The sequence below is a fragment of the Saccostrea cucullata genome, unplaced genomic scaffold, assembly GCF_032062105.1.
Source record: "Saccostrea cucullata isolate Sc308-1 unplaced genomic scaffold, CSIRO_AGI_Scuc_v1 ctg2256, whole genome shotgun sequence".
Lineage (NCBI taxonomy): Eukaryota > Metazoa > Mollusca > Bivalvia > Ostreida > Ostreidae > Saccostrea > Saccostrea cuccullata.
This window is the reverse complement of record NW_026936686.1, coordinates 53,420-72,578: the sequence shown is the minus strand read 5'-3', so window position 1 is coordinate 72,578 and position 19,159 is coordinate 53,420. Positions and strand designations below refer to the sequence as shown.

Here is a 19,159-nt window from a genome sequence, read left to right as displayed (position 1 = left end):
TTACATTGGAATATATAGGGAAAAAATATGCTGCTGAGGACAGTAGGGCCATAGTGACTCAGGTGAGTGATGTGCCCATGGGCCTCTTGTTTGTAATGGGGAATGAAAATTTTGCTTTTCTGAATGTAGATAAAATGGAAAAAGGAAGAACCTTTAGCTAAGTATCAACTCGTAGGTGACAACTGGGACAAGGAGATTCTTCCCTCCTATCGCACAACAGAGAGAAAAACCCAGAGTCTTCATTTATTTCAAGTCTATGCTATTGTTGACCGATACACTCCCAGAAATCCACTTGGGTCAGACGGATTCCAAGACAATCTCACTTACATCCCTTCTATCTCAGAGCAAAAGCTACTCCTAAAAGAGCTGAAATTCATCTTTGCATCGGCCATCATCAGAAATGTTCCTAAAGTTGCCAAGTGCTTCAACGCAATATATCCAAAACATTTAGAGCACAAACATAGCCATTGTGCTGGGATAAAAACAACACAGGTACTAGCTTTTAAACATGGATATTTTAAAGAAGTGTACTTTATATGGTAACTGAATTGCCAATGGATCATTCTTTTTCAATTACAATAATTAGATTTTTGTCATTATTTTGTAGTATTCTCTTGGACTTTTTGATACCAATGAAAATAAAACGGATGAAATGATTCGCCTTCTTAAATTTCTTACTGATCAGTATGTCCCAACTGAAAATGAAGAAGTTGTTGATGCCGTTTTTTTTTTTGGAGGTAATGTTAGCCACAATTAATGTAACTTAACATCTTAAAGATAATGGAATGTAGCATTACAATATTTGTCATAAATAAAGTTTATTCACAAATAAAAACATCAGTGGTAAACACCATCAAAACTGATATGAAAAGGAAATGATAAAAAAAAAAAAATGATTCTTGTGGAAACTTAATAAAATTCATGCCTCTATAGAAATTTTTCTTTAAGGTGACCGTCTAACTGACGAGAGAGTTCAATGTGCACAAGTTGCCCTCAAAGATTCATTAACGTCGAAAGGTAGATTAGAGGGATTCATCTCCAAAAGTGAAGATTTTCATCGACTGATGAATTTTCTTGAAGTAAGTGGCATTTCATAAAATCCTGTCAGATTCGTACATGTACAAATGTAACTAAAACAGTAACCAACATGGCAGATGCATGAAAAAAAATACTTCAAGGTTGATCATGGATATGATAAATTATTGTATATTTTTCAGGCAATTTTCAAGTTAACCTACAGTTCTGACCTAGCAGGGGAACCATGCACAATGCATTATTACAGAAACCTACTAGGGCATAGAAGTGCAAAGGGAAAAGTTAAGAATGCATATAGAGCATATAAGATGCTATATTACACAGTTCTCGATGCTATTTGTGTTGTTCTGTTCCTAGACAAGATGGGGTCTGTAGATATAGCCAATATATCTCTACCAAACCTTTCAGAATTGTCATCTTGTGATAAGATTCAGTGGCTGAATGACTTGTGTGAAGAGATTATTGTAAAATGGTTCTTTGATGACAAAGAAGATGTGATGGAGGAAATAAGAAATGATTTACAGGATGCACAAAAAAACTACTGGACAGCAACATTTAACAATGGACGCTTTAAGTGTCATCACTGTGATAAGGATTACAAAAGAGTTAGCTCTCTAAAGGCCCATGAGTCAGAAAAACATAGTGTTTCATTGAGCAGAATGAAAAAAGGAAAACATGTACAGAGTGATGAGGTTCAAGACTATGTTTTGATGCTATTCAAGCTGGTCATGCTTCATAAAAATTTTGATGATGGCGTTGATATGGGGGATGGTGGTCGATGTGTCCGTTCGGCTAAGTACGAGCTTCCACTTTACCATAAAACCCAGAAGATTAAATATTCCATCTCCTCCATACATACAACAGCAATGGCATCAGGACTTTTGACTCCAGACCAAGAAGAGCGTTTCATAGTTAACAGATATGTAAATCTTCAGGGAGGAAAGAATAACAACATTTCACTAGACGAGTATATTGAAATGCTAAATCGTGACAGTAAGGCTGCATGCACAGGCCATCAGACCAAGGAAAGCATTTTAAGGCATTCAAAGGAGTATCCATTACTTATCCAGCTTACAAACCAGTTTGAGCAGGCAAGTGAGTTTGGAAACAGAAAAGGATTTCATCACCATCCCTCTTACCTTTTAGATGTTCAGAAGGTTGTCAAAGATTTGTTAGACCATAACTTTCTAATTCGAGATGTAAATAGGAAGTTAAGCAAGAAGCTGCCTGGATTAGATAGAAATCCGTTTTTGAACTGTTCACGAGACCTGTCAACATTGCTTCACCGGCATAAACCATCGTCACCATTTGGGCGACTTAGAGATTGTCGATTTTAAAATCTGATTTCAATATTCAATGGACATTTTAAATGTTAATATTTGAATGCTTTTTATGATATTTATTCATCAGGTATAATTCCCTTTTTGAATAAAATTAACACTTTGCTATACATGTCCATTTCTTTTACAAGCAGTCTTCATTGTACATGTTGTGCATATCCAAAAGTGCAATTTTCAAAATTTTAAGAGACGTGCATGTATGCTATAATTTAAAGTTATATATATTACACAATGTATATTTTCTGTGGAATTTCTAATAATTTAAGAAAGTCTGAAATACCATTTATTCACTCATAAGAAGTTTAGAGTTGTAAAATTCTCTGTATGCAAATACGATTTTGTATTTATTTGGTGACAGACTGTTAAAGTTATACCATCTGAAACTAGATAAATTGTGATACATTTAATGATGCATGACTTCTACTTATTTATTACTGTATACAGTATTAAAATCCCCCCCCCCCCCCCCCGGCAGGTATACTGAAAATCATTTTCACCTGGTTTGTTTCCAAAAGCCAATTTTTCACAGTATACATTGTACATGTAATATTGATATTTTCGAATTTGTACATTTTAAGTTTCTGCTAAAAAGTATAACAAACAACGTTCAGATTAAGAAGATTGTTGAAATTTTATAAAGTTTGATTTTAAAATTCACAGCAAAGGCAAATCAATAGTACACAAATGTTTATTAGCTAAAGATCTCAGAGGAAATCATTAGCATCTCATAGGTCTCAGAGATGGTAAAAGTTATTGAAACCCGGTGCGCAAATCTTTTGTAAGGAAAGCTGCATCAAAAGTATCAAACCAGCACTGGAGACACCAATCAGTAAGTTGTAGTGTCACATCATTAATATTGATATACATGTATTCCACCCCTCACTAAAGATCTGTCTCCCATCTCCTTATAGGATAAGGCAATGCAGTTCACATGAACACTGAATTCTGCACCTTCTTTGGATGATTAGATTGGTCTCTGTGCAAAGAGTCTGATTGGAAAGTGTCAATGTTTGTGAACAACACATCGTGAACACGAATTGTCAGTCAATGAAGAAACTCTTCTTACTGTATCCAATCTCGCACAGTTTGTAAACAAGCTCATGATTAAGGGTTAGTGTCCATTGCTCTACACACTGTTAGTATTAATTATAATCATGATTGTTATGTCTTTTTAGACAATGGGTTCGTGCACAGTCAAAACACATGTGCTCCACAGAAGGATGCCATTTTGGAACTACTTTATTTGTATAAGTACGCAACAGTATTACAGAACCAACAAAAGAAGATTATATAATTCCGGATAAAAACATCAGATTAACTAAATTATAACATTCCTCCCCACTTAATTTTGACTTCCACAAGAATTAAAATCAGAACTGAAATTGAATGAAATTTGGGCAATATACACATTTCAAATTTTAAACTTCATAGACATGTTTTATCAGGTCAATACATTCAACACAATACAGTAATACAAAGTGAAAATGACCTCTTGGTCAACACAAAGGCACGGGGATTATTGTGCCCCAAAACTGTGCCATTATACAAAACAAAATGCACAATTCATTTGAAAGTAACATAGTCACTGAAACGTTTGGGCGGTCCAACATTTCGTCTTGGATTTTGTCTGGCTAGTGTTGTAGGCTCGGTCCTAACTTCTGGCTGAGATTTCTGTTCCTGGATAGGACTATTAGCTTTCTTCCTGTTGAACACCTCTGGACTCGACTGCCTGACTTTCGGACTTTGCGGAAGGACTTCCGGACTAGACAGCTTAGCACTAACTGTAGGAGTTGGTACATGTACCTGTGGCACAAATTTCTCAAGATCACTGGGTACAACTCCCTGATTCTTTAGTGAAGAATCCTGTATCTGATCCACGTGTCTTCTCCATGTATTGTCCCCAACTTGTACTCTATAAGAAACTGGTCCCGTCTGCTCTTGAACGGTTCCTGGTACCCAGTCCGACTTTGAACTGTGACGGTAGTCCCTAACAATTACACTTTGCCCAGGTTCAAACACACGCAATGAACTTGATCTCTTAGTTGCGATGTGAAACTGTTTGTTTTTAACATTTTGTTCAATGTCTGGTTTTATCAAATCTAGTCGTGACTGCAATGAACGACCAATGAATAGCTTTGCGGGTGACTCTCCAGTAGTTGAATGTGCTGCGTTGCGATAGGCTAGTAAAAAGTTAGATAACTTCGTTTCCACAGAACCTCCATCTTTCTTGCTTGACTTCATTGCGGACTTGAACGATTGTACAAAACGTTCCGCTAATCCATTTGAGCTAGGATGATATGGAGCAGAAGTCACATGCTTTATTCCATCGGTACGAATGAAGTTTCCAAACTCGTCTGACGTAAACTGAGGTCCGTTATCACTGACCAACACCGTAGGAACACCATTCCTAGCAAAGATACTTCTCAAGACCTCAATAGTCTTGTGGGATGTCGTCTCGCGCATCATTATGACCTCGGGCCATTTAGAGTGTGCATCTACTGCTACTAGGAACATCCAGTTCATAAAAGGCCCAGCGAAGTCTATATGGATACGTTCCCAAGGTTTTGTGGGCCACTCCCACGGATGAATGGGAGCTGCTGGAGGTGCACGCTTGAATTCCTGACATCCTGAGCATGCTTTCGTGATCCTCTCTATATCAAGATCGATCCCAGGCCACCATACCACACTTCGAGCTAATGCCTTCATCTTGACTACTCCAATATGACCTAAATGAAGCTCCTTAAGTATGTGATCCCTAAGCTTTGTTGGAACAACAACTCTCATTCCCCACAACAAACATCCATTGTGAATGGTTAACTCGTCCTTACGCGTAAAGTAGGGATACAACTCCTTATCATCTGCTTTGACCGAAAAGTTCCATCCATTCATGGTATAACCATATACCTTCACAGTGACAGGATCACGTCCAGTTTCCTGTCTAATACGGTCACTGGTGATTGGTAATGTTTCAAATTGTGGTAGGTACATCAAGTCAATATCTTGATAATCATCATCAGATTCACAGTCAGACAGTGGTAGCCTCGATAAGCTATCTGCATTTCCATGCGCTTTGGTGTTTTTGTACATAATGTCATAATCATACCCTGATAAAAACAGAGCATATCTCTGCATGCGTGCTGCTGTGGTGACTGATACACCTTTGCTGGGGCTGAAGATGGACACAAGAGGGCGATGATCCGTCAATAAAGTGAAGTGTCTTCCATAGAGGTATGTATGAAAACGTTTCACACCCCATACTATCCCCAGAGCCTCACGATCTATCTGTGAATAGTTCCGCTCAGCTGACGACAATGAGCGAGATGCATATGCTATCGGTCTCTCTGATCCGTCATCCACGACATGGGATAATACACACCCTAAACCATAAGGTGAAGCATCACATGCTAATCGCACCTCTCGCTGTGGGTCGTAATGAGTCAAAATCTCATCAGAGGTAATAAGCTGTTTGACTTCAGAAAATGCCTTGTCACATTCGCTAGACCAGGACCACTTTCGGCTCTTGGACAGTAACTGGTGTAGCGGGTACAAAAGACTTGAAAGGTTAGGCAAAAATCTGGCATAATAGTTAACAATGCCCAGAAATGATCGCAACTCAGAAACATTCTTCGGCTTTGGCGCACTGACAACTGCTTCAATCTTGGATTGCGTTTTGTGCAGACCCTCACAGTCTATTTCATGTCCACAATAAGAAACACGTTCTCTGAAGAATTCACACTTATTCAAGTTCACACACAAGTTGTATTCATCCAGGCGCGTTAATACAGCTTCCAAATTCTTCAGGTGTTCTTCCTCAGATGAGCCCGTTATTATCATATCATCAATGATACATTTGACGCCTGTGAGACCCTGTAAGACTGTGTCGATGGTCCTCTGCCAGATCGCAGGAGCTGAGGCCACACCATAAACTAAACGGTTGTAGCGGTAGAGTCCTTTCTCTGTATTTATTGTCAATAAGTTGCGCGACTCCTCATTTACTCTCATTTGCAGATATGCATGTCGTAAATCTAACTTGGTGAATCGCTTACCACCTGCGAGTGCTGCAAAAATGTCTTCAATGCGGGGCAGCGGATACTGATCGATTTCAAGAACAGGGTTCAGTGTCACCTTGAAATCACCACATATGCGCACACTTTCATCAGATTTGATGACAGGGACAATAGGCGTTGCCCATTCGCTGTAGTCCACCTTGGTTATGATACCATCTCTGACTAGTTTGCCCAGTTCAGCCTCGACCTTAGGCTTGAGAGCATACGGTACTGAGCGGGCTTTACAGAACTTTGGTTTAGCGTCCGGCTTTAAGTTGAGTGTAGCTTCAATACCCTTAACCGTACCTATGTCACTCTGGAAAACTGAACGATGTTTTCCCAACATGTGTTTTAAGTCCGCTTTCACATTATCTGAACAAGTGTCTGGAATCTTGTCTGTCACACACGACATGGACTTGATGGACGGCCAATCGAGTGAAATCTGCTGGAGCCACTCTCTTCCGAAGAGCGTTGGTCCTGCCTTCTGCATCACGTACAAGTCTAGATCTTTTTTCTGGTTGTTGTGACTCACAGTTACATGTGCCACTCCACAGGGCTTCAAGATTTCACCAGTATATGTCTTTAAACACATATTTGATTCAGGTAAGTTCTTAATCCTTCCTGGAAAATACTCACAGAACTTTTTCTTGGACATCACGGAGACTGCTGCGCCCGTGTCAAGTTCCATATCAACATCTACACCGTCAATGTTTGTGTTGACTACGATTGCTCCAGAATGAGTCTTTTCAACAGAATTCACATCTAATGATCCAATGAGATTCTCACTCCAGTCCACGTTGTGTACCTCCTTTGTTTTCCTACACGCCTTTTTACAATGTCCAATTTTCGAACAATTATAGCACTGTTTGTCCTTGTAATAACACTGACTTTGATCATGAGCTGTACTGTTACAACGAAAACATTTCTTTGAATTCGTACCTCGTTTCACCTTAGGCATGTTGGGTTGTGGCGACCTTACTCCAGTTCCAGCAGAGTAATATCCCTTTTTCTGTCTCACCCCTAGCTTGTTTACCATTCCAACATGTTTGGACTGCAGCTCGGTTGCATCCTTGAATGCGGTCTCCATAGCCTGTGCTATCTGCGTCGCCTTCTCTAATGTCAAGTCTTTTTCTGCTATCAGTTTATTCTGAATTGCCTCGCTCCGAAGGCCACAAACTAATCTGTCACGTAGCGATTCGTTCAGACTGTCTTTAAATGCACAGTGTTCTGACAATCTTCTAAGATCTGCTATATAGTCTCTAATAGACTCACCTTCCCGCTGGTCCCTTTTGTAGAATCGAAATCTCTCGGAGATTACTACAGGAGGGGGGTTCAAATGATCACCAAGTATTTTCACGAGTGCGGCATATTCCACGTCTGCCGGTTTAGTCGGTGCTGTCAAACCTCTCAATAACTGGTAAGTCTTACCCCCTATGAGGCTTAGCAATGCGGGAACTTTCTTTTCCTCCTTGACATCATTGCACACAAAATACTGGTCAAGGCGCTCACTGTACGAGTTCCAGGTTTCGACACTGTTGTCGAAGATGTCGATACGACCAATGGCTGCGAATTTTGCCATCCTGAACGATCCTCGTCGCCAATGTTATGTCTTTTTAGACAATGGGTTCGTGCACAGTCAAAACACATGTGCTCCACAGAAGGATGCCATTTTGGAACTACTTTATTTGTATAAGTACGCAACAGTATTACAGAACCAACAAAAGAAGATTATATAATTCCGGATAAAAACATCAGATTAACTAAATTATAACAATGATAATAAGCAAAATTCATATTACAACATCAGTAAGTGCACTGTACAAAATTAACATTTCAATTAAATTGTACATGCATATGCTCATTGTGTTACAAAGGTATGAGCAAATGGGATGAAAATAAAACGGGGGCAAAATTTACCCTGTATACTACATGTATATTGGGTTATTGAATGATGATACACAATTACAGGAACACAACAAGCAAGTTTTACAACTATATATATGAACTTGATCAAGGAATTAAATTCAAATCATCAAATCAAAATCAGAGAGATCTTCAGTACTGTCTGAGTCTTCAGTATCGTGTCCTGAATCTGTATTTCCCACACACAGTTTTTCAAATGGCAGAAGAGCACAACTTCCACACGAACAGCTCTCTTGGCAAATATCACAGCAGGTACAGTCTCCAGTGCTGGATTTGAGATCATCCAGATCATTCTCTCTGAGAAATGGTTCCATCATCAGAATTCTTCTGCATGTGTTCTCTTTATAAAGTCTCTTCACGTCAGAGTCACACTGTTGCAGGTGATGAGAGTTGTACATAAGTACGGCTATAGACTTCTCACCCCCCCCCCCTCCCTGCACGTCCAATTTCTTGAACGAGATCGAGCATTGAACAAGGTGGGCCATATAAAACAATGTTAGACAGACCCTTAAAGTCCACTCCCATACCCATTGCATTTGTGGATATGATGATCCTCAGTAGGCTCTGCTCATCCCTGATAGATAACAATATTCTTTCCTTTATAGAACTCTCCGTCTCAGAGTGAAACATACCAATGAATGACTCAAATTCTTTGGACACCTCATCATTTATGTAGTCATAGATCTTCGCTACATCACTAATGGACTTACAGTATATAAGTGTTTTTGGAAACAAAGCTCCCAGTTCCATGAGACCATCCACTAACCATGTCCATGCCATATCAATGTCACCGGGAACTTTTTTAACACTATACTTGATGTTCCTCTTGTCAGGGGATTTATACACGTATGTGTGATGATTCAAGGCTAAGGCTTTGATGACTCGTCTCTGTATGTTCTGTGTACATGTCGCACTCAGAGCCAACAAAGGAGCACTAGGGAACAGGGATCTAAGTTCTCCCAGCTCACCAAGCCACCGTCGGAATGCCTTCTTCCCATTTTGTGCATCATCATCTCCCCTAAAATATTTCAAGAAAATTGTTAAGGAAGATTTCTTCTTCCATTTCTTAATATTAAGAAGGTAACTCAGAGTTATTTAAATTTTATGAAAAGCGTATTGGAACTGTTTCTACTTGTACCAACAATTCTTATTATAGCGAGCGCAGCATCACTGCGAGCTCCTAAAGCAATGCCTGAGGGAAGAGAAAATTTGGACTGCTGCACATTGATTCAATAGAATTTTTTTCCGCAGTACCTATGGACCCACAATGCACCGCTTTCAGTTTTCTAAACTACGTTCTCCGACAACCAAGGAAAAATTCACAAATAAAAAAAGAAACTCGTCTTGCTTTAATGGAAATTGCAGATATAAAACAGATTAAATGCTCACCATTAAAAAAACTTTCACTTTTTACACTCATAAAGGAAACAAAATTAACATACAAATGATGTGACGTCACAGTCTAGACCGAGTGCATCTGACCTTTAACCTTCATGAGTCTTGTGTGGTTTGAAGAGGCAGATCTAGAAATGGTTTTTAAAATATACAAAACTGCCCTCGCTCCAACGGTCGCACCATCAAACATATTAACTGACTACTTACCATGTGGAAATCAAATGAAATTCATCAATGACAATAGCAGATACATCAAGATGTTGCAGCTGTTCCCTCCATTCACCCAGTAATGACTCGGGACTCCCATACACAACATCAATTTTCCCATCCAATATCTCCTTGTCCAAATCAGGAGTTTGACCTATTAAATAGAATATTTTATTTCAGAACCTAATTATATCGAGTAAACTGCCAAATTCAAACAAAATGCTTGCACATTATGAATTACCATGTTTGCATATTTATTGATTCAACTCTCATCTGAGTCACTGTGGTTTGTTTATCAGGTCCAGCACAATCTCTTGATTTAGCCATATAGCTTGAAATAGGTATATAGCTTTATTAAGCTATTCAGAATAGCTTGATAAAGCTATTTATATGCACTTTTTCACAGAAATGGTTTTTTAAAGAAGTAGACAAAAAGTCGCAAGTTTGTGATTACTCATATTTGTACTATGGACTTTCAAAAAAGCAACCCAAATGAAAGATAATTTTAACATTGCAGCTTTTGAACACTTTTAAGCAAAAGATGTATTTCCATTGTTTGGGTAACTGTACACCACTTTGTGTGCATTGAGGCATGGATAAGTATGATTGCTTCATATTGTGCTGAATTATCACCAATCAATTATCTTTACCTCCTTTATAATTTCATTCCAGAAGTAACTGTGTGGTCATGAATCAATTGCCTTAGAGAGCCCCAAAACTTTTAGAACTTTGAGTGCAAAGTCTATGAAAGAGACGTGTTTTGATTAGCAATTTTCACATGCATTGTTTACAGAACAGTTCAAAGTTCCAAACTATCACTGCATTAAAGTTAGAATTTTTATACCTACTGAAAAAATTACACAAATTTAGAAAAAAAGTATGATGAAATACCTAAATCAAGCTATTTTAAATAGCTAAATCAAGCTATATAGCTATTTCAAGCTATATAGCTAAATCAAGAGATTGTGCTGGACCTGTTTATTTATTGTTTTACGTCTGATGTGAGAATTTTTACATTTTCGCACAAATATAAAACATTCCCAAACATCAATGAAGGGCTTTAAGTTCAAAGCTTTACTTAGCACGCAGGGCTTTTGAGCAGTGAGGAATCTTGAGCGTGTCAACTTCACGACTTGCAATAACCGGAATTTCCTCAAAGTGTTAGTGACGAGTTAGTCCTCGTCTCCCTCATTTCATTATTTATGAATATATATAATTACAAAATAATATTAAAAGCCATATACCTTTGTATGCCGCTGTCAAGCCTTTAATTGTATTTGTTCTATCCACTTGGTCTCTCATTAAAGACACAAGCGGGCAGCACACCAGAACCATGCCGGTACGACCCATCTCCTTCTGAACAAGCGGGAGAAGTTGAAAAGGCAATGATTTGCCAAACCCTGTTGGTAAAACTGCCATACAGTCCCTCTTTTCCACAAGGCTTTGCAATATTTCCACCTGTTCGCTCTTTAATTTAATATCCAATTCTCTCTCAACTTTACGTATGGGCGCAGCCATTTTGCTTGTGTAAGCTAGAAGCTGTATAAAACACTCTTACTCATTGGTCGGATGATGACGTCACATACCAATTTTCATTGGCTGTATATTTTTTTCAAAAGGTCATGCTGAGGTGACCCCTAACGCGCAGTTGTTAGATCCTTTGTGTAGCGATCTTAGGTGAGCGGATCAAAGGATCTAATTTTAATTAGATTGGCGTTTAACTAACAGTACTCTACTTCTTACATGCAATAACTTTCTTTCGATATAGGGGAAAAAACTATGTTTGAATCTCATGCTATTTAAAAACAACTTCTCTCTTAAAATCTAGTGAGTAATATTATCCTTTTTGTACTCTTTTTCCCCGTCTCTGATGAAGATTAAACAAACCAAAAACAATTTATCATTTCCGTGCGCCGGGTACGCGTTCGACGACGTCATTTTCATCCATCTTAATTCCAACAAGACTTTGAAAATCATGCCATTAGTCGTCTGTTTATTCAATTTCTCAAAAATTTTTAAATATTATTACGATTGTGATTCTGGTTTCAGTGATTTAAATTTTAATTCAATCTTTTACATAGTACCAAAGAAATAAAGCAAATGTAATCGTTATATGCGTAAATCATTCCAAATTTTGGTCGTGCGCCGACTGACCATATCGCTCCAATATAATTAATATGAAAGATATTTATTTACAAATTCACAATTTTAAAGAACATTGAATGTATTATATATCTATGCAAAATTTGGTTAGTATTGGTTGCGTGTTTAAAAAGTTATGAACATTGTCTACGACTTTTTGGGACAACCCTCGTACAATATGTCTTTTTTGCATGTCTATACACAAGCATTTACTGGTACATGTATTTAAGTCAATAGAAGCAGAGAATACACAGTGTTTGACCACGTTCATGGCCTAGAACGTTCCCAAATGTCTGCGTTTAACTAACAGTACTCTACTTCTTACATGCAATACCTTTTTTTCGATATAGAGGAAAAAACTATCTTTGAATCTCATGCTATTTAAAAACAACTTCTCTCTTAAAATCTAGTGTGTAATATCCTTTTTGTACTCTTTTCCCCCGTCTCTGATGAAGATTAAACATACCAAAAACAATTTATCACATTTCCTTGCGCCGGGTACGCATTCGATGACGTCATTTTCATCAGTCTTAATTCCAACAAGACTTTGAAAATCATGCCATTAGTCGTCTGTTTCTAATTCAATTTCTCTGAAATTTTGACATATTATTACGATTGTGATTCTGGTTTCAGTGATATAAATTTTAATTCAATCTTTTACATAGTACCAAAGAAATAAAAGCAAATGTAATAGTTATATGCGTAAATCATTCCAAATTTTGGTCGTGCGCCGACAGACCATATCGCTCCAATATAATTAATATGAAAGATATTTATTTACAAATTCACAATTTTAAAGAACATTGAATGTATTATATCTATGCAAAATTTGGTTAGTATTGGTTGCGTGTTTAAAAAGTTATGAACATTGTCTACGACTTTTTGGGACAACCCTCGTACAATATGTCTTTTTTGCATGTCTATACACAAGCATTTACTGGTACATGTATTTAAGTCAATAGAGCACCTGACTAGCGATGCAGGGATCCCCAGTTAGAATCTCAGTCCAAGCATACATATTAATGGATTCCTGTCACACAAGTATGCCACTTTATGTTCAGTTTGCTATAGTAGATCTGGCTTGAACTTTCCTGAAATATTAATATGATCTTTGAGAAATTATTTGACTCAGAAAATTCTTCTACATGTATACAATAATTTGTACATTATGGTGTGTAACTTAAAAATACAAGGACTTAAAATCATAAATTTAAATCTATAATACATGTATTATAAAACACCTCCTTTTTACCAACCCCACCCCCCTCCTTGGAAAAAAATTCTGGATTTACCCTGATACATGTGCAAGTGTAAACTGAAAGGAAAAAATAAGAAAGGAAACAAATGAAGTTTTAAATACAAACCAATGGCTATTTTGGAGTTAAAGTAAAAAGCACCCTTGCCATTCCTCATTCCAGGTGACACTTGATTTGGCCACATTATTTCAGCAGAGAAAGCTGAATACACTGTCTAGTCCAAAGTTTGCTTTACCTGTAGTATTTAATATTTCTTTAAGAATCTATATCTTTATAATCAACACCCTTTTGAGCATACAACAAGTACATAGTTACATAATTTTATTACATGTACATAAATATTACATAAGGCAAAAAAAAAAAAAATAGTCTTGCATGTTTCCTGCTACCAGACTATGGAAGGGAATTACCGCCAAAAGTCTATGTATCTTGCTTTTATTCTTATTCTGCCTACTTCTTTAGGCTTTGTTATTGTTGTAATTATACGTCGCTTTATTGTTTTCATATTCGTCTTTATTACATTTCACTTTGACTTTTATCCTTCTTCATTTTGCCCTTACTTCTATGTTGCTTTATTCTTGTAAATTCATTTTACTTTCTTTTAAATTGATACAGTTTCTTAAATGATTATCTCTATTACGAACGTGAATTCAATCACACAAAGAATGAAGCATATTCAGTGAAGACGAATACAAGTTGTCAAAATTTAGTGCCGCATTATAACGCTAGGTGGCAGGGGTGTTCGCTACGAGTGTTGGTAAAACTAGGTAAGCAAACCCGGGCCGGGGTTATTCGAGATTTTTCAATTTTCTGCCTTAATACTTTATCAATCGAACTTAAATTTTCAAATGATGTTTGTTATAAGTTCAGGTATGTACCCGATAATGCCACTCCCTCGGAAGATGGTAATATTTCCCCTGGAAGACTGTCTACATAGTCACGGCGGGGAATCTACGTCATCAATCGGGATTAGAACACACAAAAATGGCGCTTGAAAACTCCACCTCGAGGTAAGAAGTTGGTTTTTTTGCACGAATAACGAAACAATATTAACGCAATATACTGTCTAAAGTATGCAAAAGAGTGTCAACTACCGTAGATATTCTACGTTGGCCCGTGATAGAATCTTATTCTTCCAAACACTTCGACACAGTTTGTAAACAAGGGAGAAAAACTCGGGACGTAGGGCACACACTTTGAAAACTCGACCGCTTATTCACATTTTCATATGAATCAGACACTTTCTTCTCCCCTTGTTCACTTAAGAACTAACATTTGAAATATCTTGACTTGTTTGAAAGTTTATTAATTCATGGGAAAAAGTAAAAATCTCCCTTTTTTAGAAATGATGTAGGGCACACCAGTATTAAAACGGGATATGGGCCACATTATTATGATACCTTTCTTTGTCAATGCAATCAAAACTTGACGTTTCCCTTTTAATGACTGGTATTCGATAGTTTATTAACAATGACCTGTACAACGTATCCCTGTAGTACCTTTTCAAACACTAGTACTTAATACTTCATTTTTTTTTGTTTGGTTATATTCATATAAAAATTATAAGATGAAACTCAAATCTAGAAGCAAAATCCTAAATTTATTAAGAGTTTAACTTTCATTTATATCAAAGGATGATGTGACATAACTGCTATCTGGGGCCCCTTTTTCCACGACGAATTATATTTAATCTATAACGATGTTGGTAGTTTTCAAACATGAGTGAATAAATACGACGCCTTTTGAATAGTTTCAATAGTTGAGACACATTTTAATTATAAGGAATACTGCATTATCTTTGATTTTTTAGACCCTATCACAGCTAAATTCGGCCAGGTTTGTGCGAATATGTTCTTTTATGGCAAGAGAATGGGCGGGTCTTAGTACAATAGAGGGATATGCGTGCCCGAGAAGACCTTATATGGCTATTGTTATTATTTCGCACTTAGTCATTGTCCAATCCGATGACAGAACAACTAAACATGCTGGTTTACTACGTTAACATTTTATCGCAGACACGTGGTTTTGGTCAATTTACCTGTTGTCCTTTTCTACATTTCAAACTTTTATAATGGTCAGCCAATGCTGTTTATACTTAATAATACGCATGAATTTTCAGCATTTACGGTTTTTAGGACAAGAAATGCACATGAAACTTGTATTCACCGATACTCGGGAATACGTGTACAGACCTAACGAATTGCTCACCAAACACGCTACAAAACTTTAAACTAATGTATATCATGTATATTCTATCAATTATTTGTAACTGTATAAAAATTTTACTGTGGTCTCGGAAATGGTACATATGTAGATCCGTGTCTAATCTGTGACTCAAATGCATAAAAGATATCGGAAAGCAGTAAAATTCCAAGCATGTTACCATAATATTTTTGTGGTACTCACTCGTAACGAATTTCATTTAGCTGATTGGTCAGTTAGAAAGTATCGCCTGTGCCTCGATTAGCATATGAATTCATTCTTACATCAGAAAACCTTGTTCCGTCGATCTGTTTATAATGGGAAAGGCCAACTAGATTTTACATGTTTTAAAAAATAGCATGTGAGCGCAGTTAGGTACAATTTTCTGCTTTCACATATAGGTAGATTTGAATAAAATACAGTGACCAGCCAAAGGAGAAAATTGTACCTACATGCGCTCGTATATTTTAAGGGCTTCAAAGAGTGGGGCGGGGTTAAAATGCAATGGGAATTGAATGTAAACATGATACCCCTACCACAATAAAAGATCTATATCTTTCAAATCACGTTTCTATTTTTGTTAGAATTAGTATTCTATAAAGGTACACATATCAGTGATTAGTTACATTCAAAAATTTGAGTAAAATTTAGACATTTAATTTTTTGTCAGTATACGAGGGGCCGCAAGTCACCTCATCCTTTACCGCGATTTTACAAGCGCGGATCTAGAAGGATATCCAGAATCTAGATTTTATATTCTAAGTTCTTTACGATATTTCTATGTTAAGTATCATGCCCCTCCAAAAACACAGAAACAAACACCCTCTTACATACAAATACTCGAAATAATTTTTCCATGTTTGTTTATTTTTTTATTATTTATTTTTTTTTTTGCTTGTTGTTTATCAAAATGTTTTAGGGTCAAAATATTTTTTGATTTTGTGTAACCCCCCCCCCCCCTCCCCCTCGAAAAAGTTCCTGGATCCTTATTTGGCTTTTTGTAAAAAGACTTTTGACACTAGTATGTTTATTGTTGCTAATATTTGAGCATAAAATAAGTTATTCCACTCTTTTCCTCATCCTTTGTAGTGAGATCTCAAAAAGACTTTGCCAATTTTGTGCCAAGGAACTATCAAACTTGAGCTCATTAAGGCAGCACGAGTTAAGACATTCGAGAGTTGGACCTTACAAGTGTAAAGAATGCGGATTAGCCTTTTACAGCAATGCCAATTTCAGACGACACGATTGTAAACATATTAAAATTAGGAAATATGAATGCAGAACTTGTAAGAAGAAATTTTTCTCAATAAAAGATTTGGAACGTCATACAAAGAGAGAGGAGAAAAGGATGAAGTACAAGTGTGATCAGTGTAATATGCCATTTGAACAGAAAGCGCAATTAATGGATCATATGGGAACGCACACAGGTGAAAAGAGACATAGATGCAAAGAATGCAACAAATTGTTTAGGTTCCAAAGTAATATGAATAGACATTTCAAACTTCACAATGCCTGCTTGTATCCTTGTGGAGTTTGCAAGAAAGTCTTCAAAACAAAGCGCTATCTTGATAAACACCTAGAGAGACACAGTAAAAATGATTAAGGATAGTATTATTTGGTATGAACAGATGTTTTACATTCTAGGCTAATTCTCTTTCTGTAACATTCGAGTGAAATGTGACATCATTTTAAATGTTTTGTTCTGCTTAACATGGTTAATGTGTAAATTTTCTGTCTTTGCTTGTACACATTCATTACTTTTTTTGTTCAGAGAAACAGTTCTTTTTATAGATTAATTTGAGATATTTGGAAGAAATCCAGTTGATTTTTCATATTTCGTAAAATTGTTCTAACAAAAAGCAATGTTTTTTCTCCTCGTTTATTGTTTTACTAAGTATTCAGGTATGATTTCATATTGATTTTGTTTATTTTTGCATAGTACTTTGCAAACATTGTTACTTGTTAATGCTAAATAAATCATAATAAATCAAACGTTTTGTGCATAACTTTTATTGTATTCCAAACTAAAATTCTTCAAATCAAGGAATTCGTGATACATCAATTTAATTTGTTTGAAAATTGTGTAAAGTAAATTGTCAATGGTTCGCCTTTGAATAAGATATGAACAGTCTCATTTCTTTTGTCTTCTTCAGAGCACCTGACCCTCGTAATTGTCCAAGTGGGATTCATGTTGATTGTGCTGAAAGCTTTTACAATCTGGGATTTCTGTGTTTTCTCCACAAAACGCCATACATCCTTTTGCAACTGATAGATTGTCAATGGTTCGCCTTTGACACTTCTAACTGCAATATTATGCCATTGCCCATCAAAGGAAGAACACGGTACATGTATTCCATTTTGATGACACTGGTTTCGGACCTCCTCCACAATTGGTCTAAATATCTCATTTGTTAGGCTGTACCCCTTTGGAAACCAGCAGACTGGGGCCCATCTAAACGGATCCTTTGACCAATTTCTGTCCAGGTCACAACATAAAAACACCATTGCCTCTGTAGCTTTCTCTCTTTGAAGCTCATATCCGTCTATCAATAAACAGTGGAGTTTTTTAATCAAATCTTGTAGATCTTTGTTAGTAACATTTCTGGTAAAACCTCTGTTAATGCAATCTTCCTGACAATCAAATGTAGACGGAAATTCTCCTAAGAACTTTGCCTTATTACACTCTTGCTTTATAAGTGCTCTAATTTCTGCTAGGGAATTTGGAAGTTTGGTTGGACGTTTTGGATTTTCTATGCAATACATAGTAGCAGCTTCTCCTACCACACGATCGAAAAGCTCATGATTATGGGACACTTCAAACACACTTGTTAAGTCAGGTCTCCAGCAGACATAAAGAGACTTTTCTACTTTTAAAGCTTCCATTTCTGCAAGACATTGAAGCAAGTACCTTTCAGGCAACTCTTCATGCAAACTTCGTATTGGACACTTGAATTCAACGCTCATTATATCGACCGTCTTTCCATTGATTCTGTGTCGTATGCTTCCATCAGGCGACACAATCATAAATGTATTTCCATTGTATTGTAATCGAATACAACCTTCTTCAAAGTACACTAAATCCGGATACAGAACAGGTAGAACTTTAGATACCAAGGTTGAAACCGCATTTATCTCATTCTCTGTTCCATATTCTAATATCTGTTTCAATGACTCTGTTTTTTCTTTTTCGGGCAGTTTGCAAACAACACGCTCAAAATGCTCTTGTAGCTTTTTTAATCCATCCAAACCAACTGCTGCATATATAGTACTACCGGAAACTCTCCCCTCCCTCCTAATGTAAAACCATGTTTCGGAACGCTGCTTAACAAGACGAGTATCTGTTGATTCTGTTGTGGATAGGGCCTCATAATTTTCACAAGCGTTCAAATGAACATTTTTCCCTAAAATGTATTGACCATGGGATCCTTGGAGCACAGACACATAAAAGCATATCTTTTCTATGACGTCTTTGTAACTTGTTAAGAAAGCGTCAATTTCAAAAAGTAGTGCATTAATGGCACTGATGACGTACACAAATTGTCCTCGCTTCCAGTCTGCACCAGATCTCTGGATGAATTTTTCTTTTGCGTAGCTCTTTTTGACTTTTGTTTTT

At 36.9% G+C, this 19,159-nt stretch overlaps 5 protein-coding genes across 5 annotated transcripts; 3 read left to right on the top strand and 2 right to left on the bottom strand.

Moving 5' to 3' along the window:
- Positions 1–129: 129 nt before the first annotated feature.
- On the top strand, positions 130–757 carry LOC134246279 (uncharacterized; the record flags this gene model as incomplete). Its single annotated transcript, XM_062728608.1, has 2 exons — positions 130–492; positions 608–757. Coding segments are annotated over 2 exons (513 nt in total), but the record flags the coding sequence as incomplete, so codon positions are not given.
- Positions 758–943: 186 nt separating this feature from the next.
- LOC134246275 (uncharacterized) lies at positions 944–2,654 on the top strand. Its single transcript, XM_062728604.1, has 2 exons — positions 944–1,079; positions 1,218–2,654. Exons 1-2 carry the CDS (start codon positions 1,065–1,067, stop codon positions 2,370–2,372), a joined length of 1,170 nt encoding a protein of 389 aa, XP_062584588.1. The 5' UTR covers positions 944–1,064; the 3' UTR covers positions 2,373–2,654.
- Positions 2,655–3,938: 1,284 nt separating this feature from the next.
- LOC134246278 (uncharacterized protein K02A2.6-like) lies at positions 3,939–8,000 on the bottom strand. Its single transcript, XM_062728607.1, has one exon. The coding sequence runs from the start codon at positions 7,998–8,000 to the stop codon at positions 3,939–3,941; it is 4,062 nt and encodes a 1,353-aa protein (XP_062584591.1).
- Positions 8,001–8,453: 453 nt separating this feature from the next.
- Positions 8,454–11,464, bottom strand: LOC134246277 (ATP-dependent DNA helicase RecQ-like). Its single transcript, XM_062728606.1, has 4 exons — positions 11,191–11,464; positions 9,947–10,109; positions 8,851–9,362; positions 8,454–8,641 (listed from the first exon to the last, which is right to left on the bottom strand). The coding sequence occupies exons 1-4, from the start codon at positions 11,462–11,464 to the stop codon at positions 8,454–8,456; spliced, it is 1,137 nt and encodes a 378-aa protein (XP_062584590.1).
- Positions 11,465–14,287: 2,823 nt separating this feature from the next.
- Positions 14,288–17,305, top strand: LOC134246274 (zinc finger protein 2-like). Its single transcript, XM_062728603.1, has 2 exons — positions 14,288–14,354; positions 16,636–17,305. The coding sequence occupies exons 1-2, from the start codon at positions 14,329–14,331 to the stop codon at positions 17,147–17,149; spliced, it is 540 nt and encodes a 179-aa protein (XP_062584587.1). The 5' UTR covers positions 14,288–14,328; the 3' UTR covers positions 17,150–17,305.
- The last annotated feature ends 1,854 nt before the right edge of the window (positions 17,306–19,159 follow it).

Excerpts from the sequence above, each read along its gene's own strand:
- LOC134246274 (XM_062728603.1), top strand. The coding sequence starts at position 14,329 with ATGGCGCTTGAAAACTCCACCTCGAG. Across the intron at positions 14,355-16,635 it reads CTTGAAAACTCCACCTCGAG|TGAGATCTCAAAAAGACTTT; the intron begins GTAAGAAGTTGG and ends CATCCTTTGTAG.
- LOC134246277 (XM_062728606.1), bottom strand. The coding sequence starts at position 11,464 with ATGGCTGCGCCCATACGTAAAGTTGAGAGAGAATTGGATATTAAATTA. Across the intron at positions 10,110-11,190 it reads CTTGACAGCGGCATACAAAG|ATTTAATAGGTCAAACTCCT; the intron begins GTATATGGCTTT and ends ATAAAATATTCT. Across the intron at positions 9,363-9,946 it reads TTTCATTTGATTTCCACATG|GGGAGATGATGATGCACAAA; the intron begins GTAAGTAGTCAG and ends GAAATATTTTAG.
- LOC134246278 (XM_062728607.1), bottom strand. The coding sequence starts at position 8,000 with ATGGCAAAATTCGCAGCCATTGGTCGTATCGACATCTTCGACAACAGT.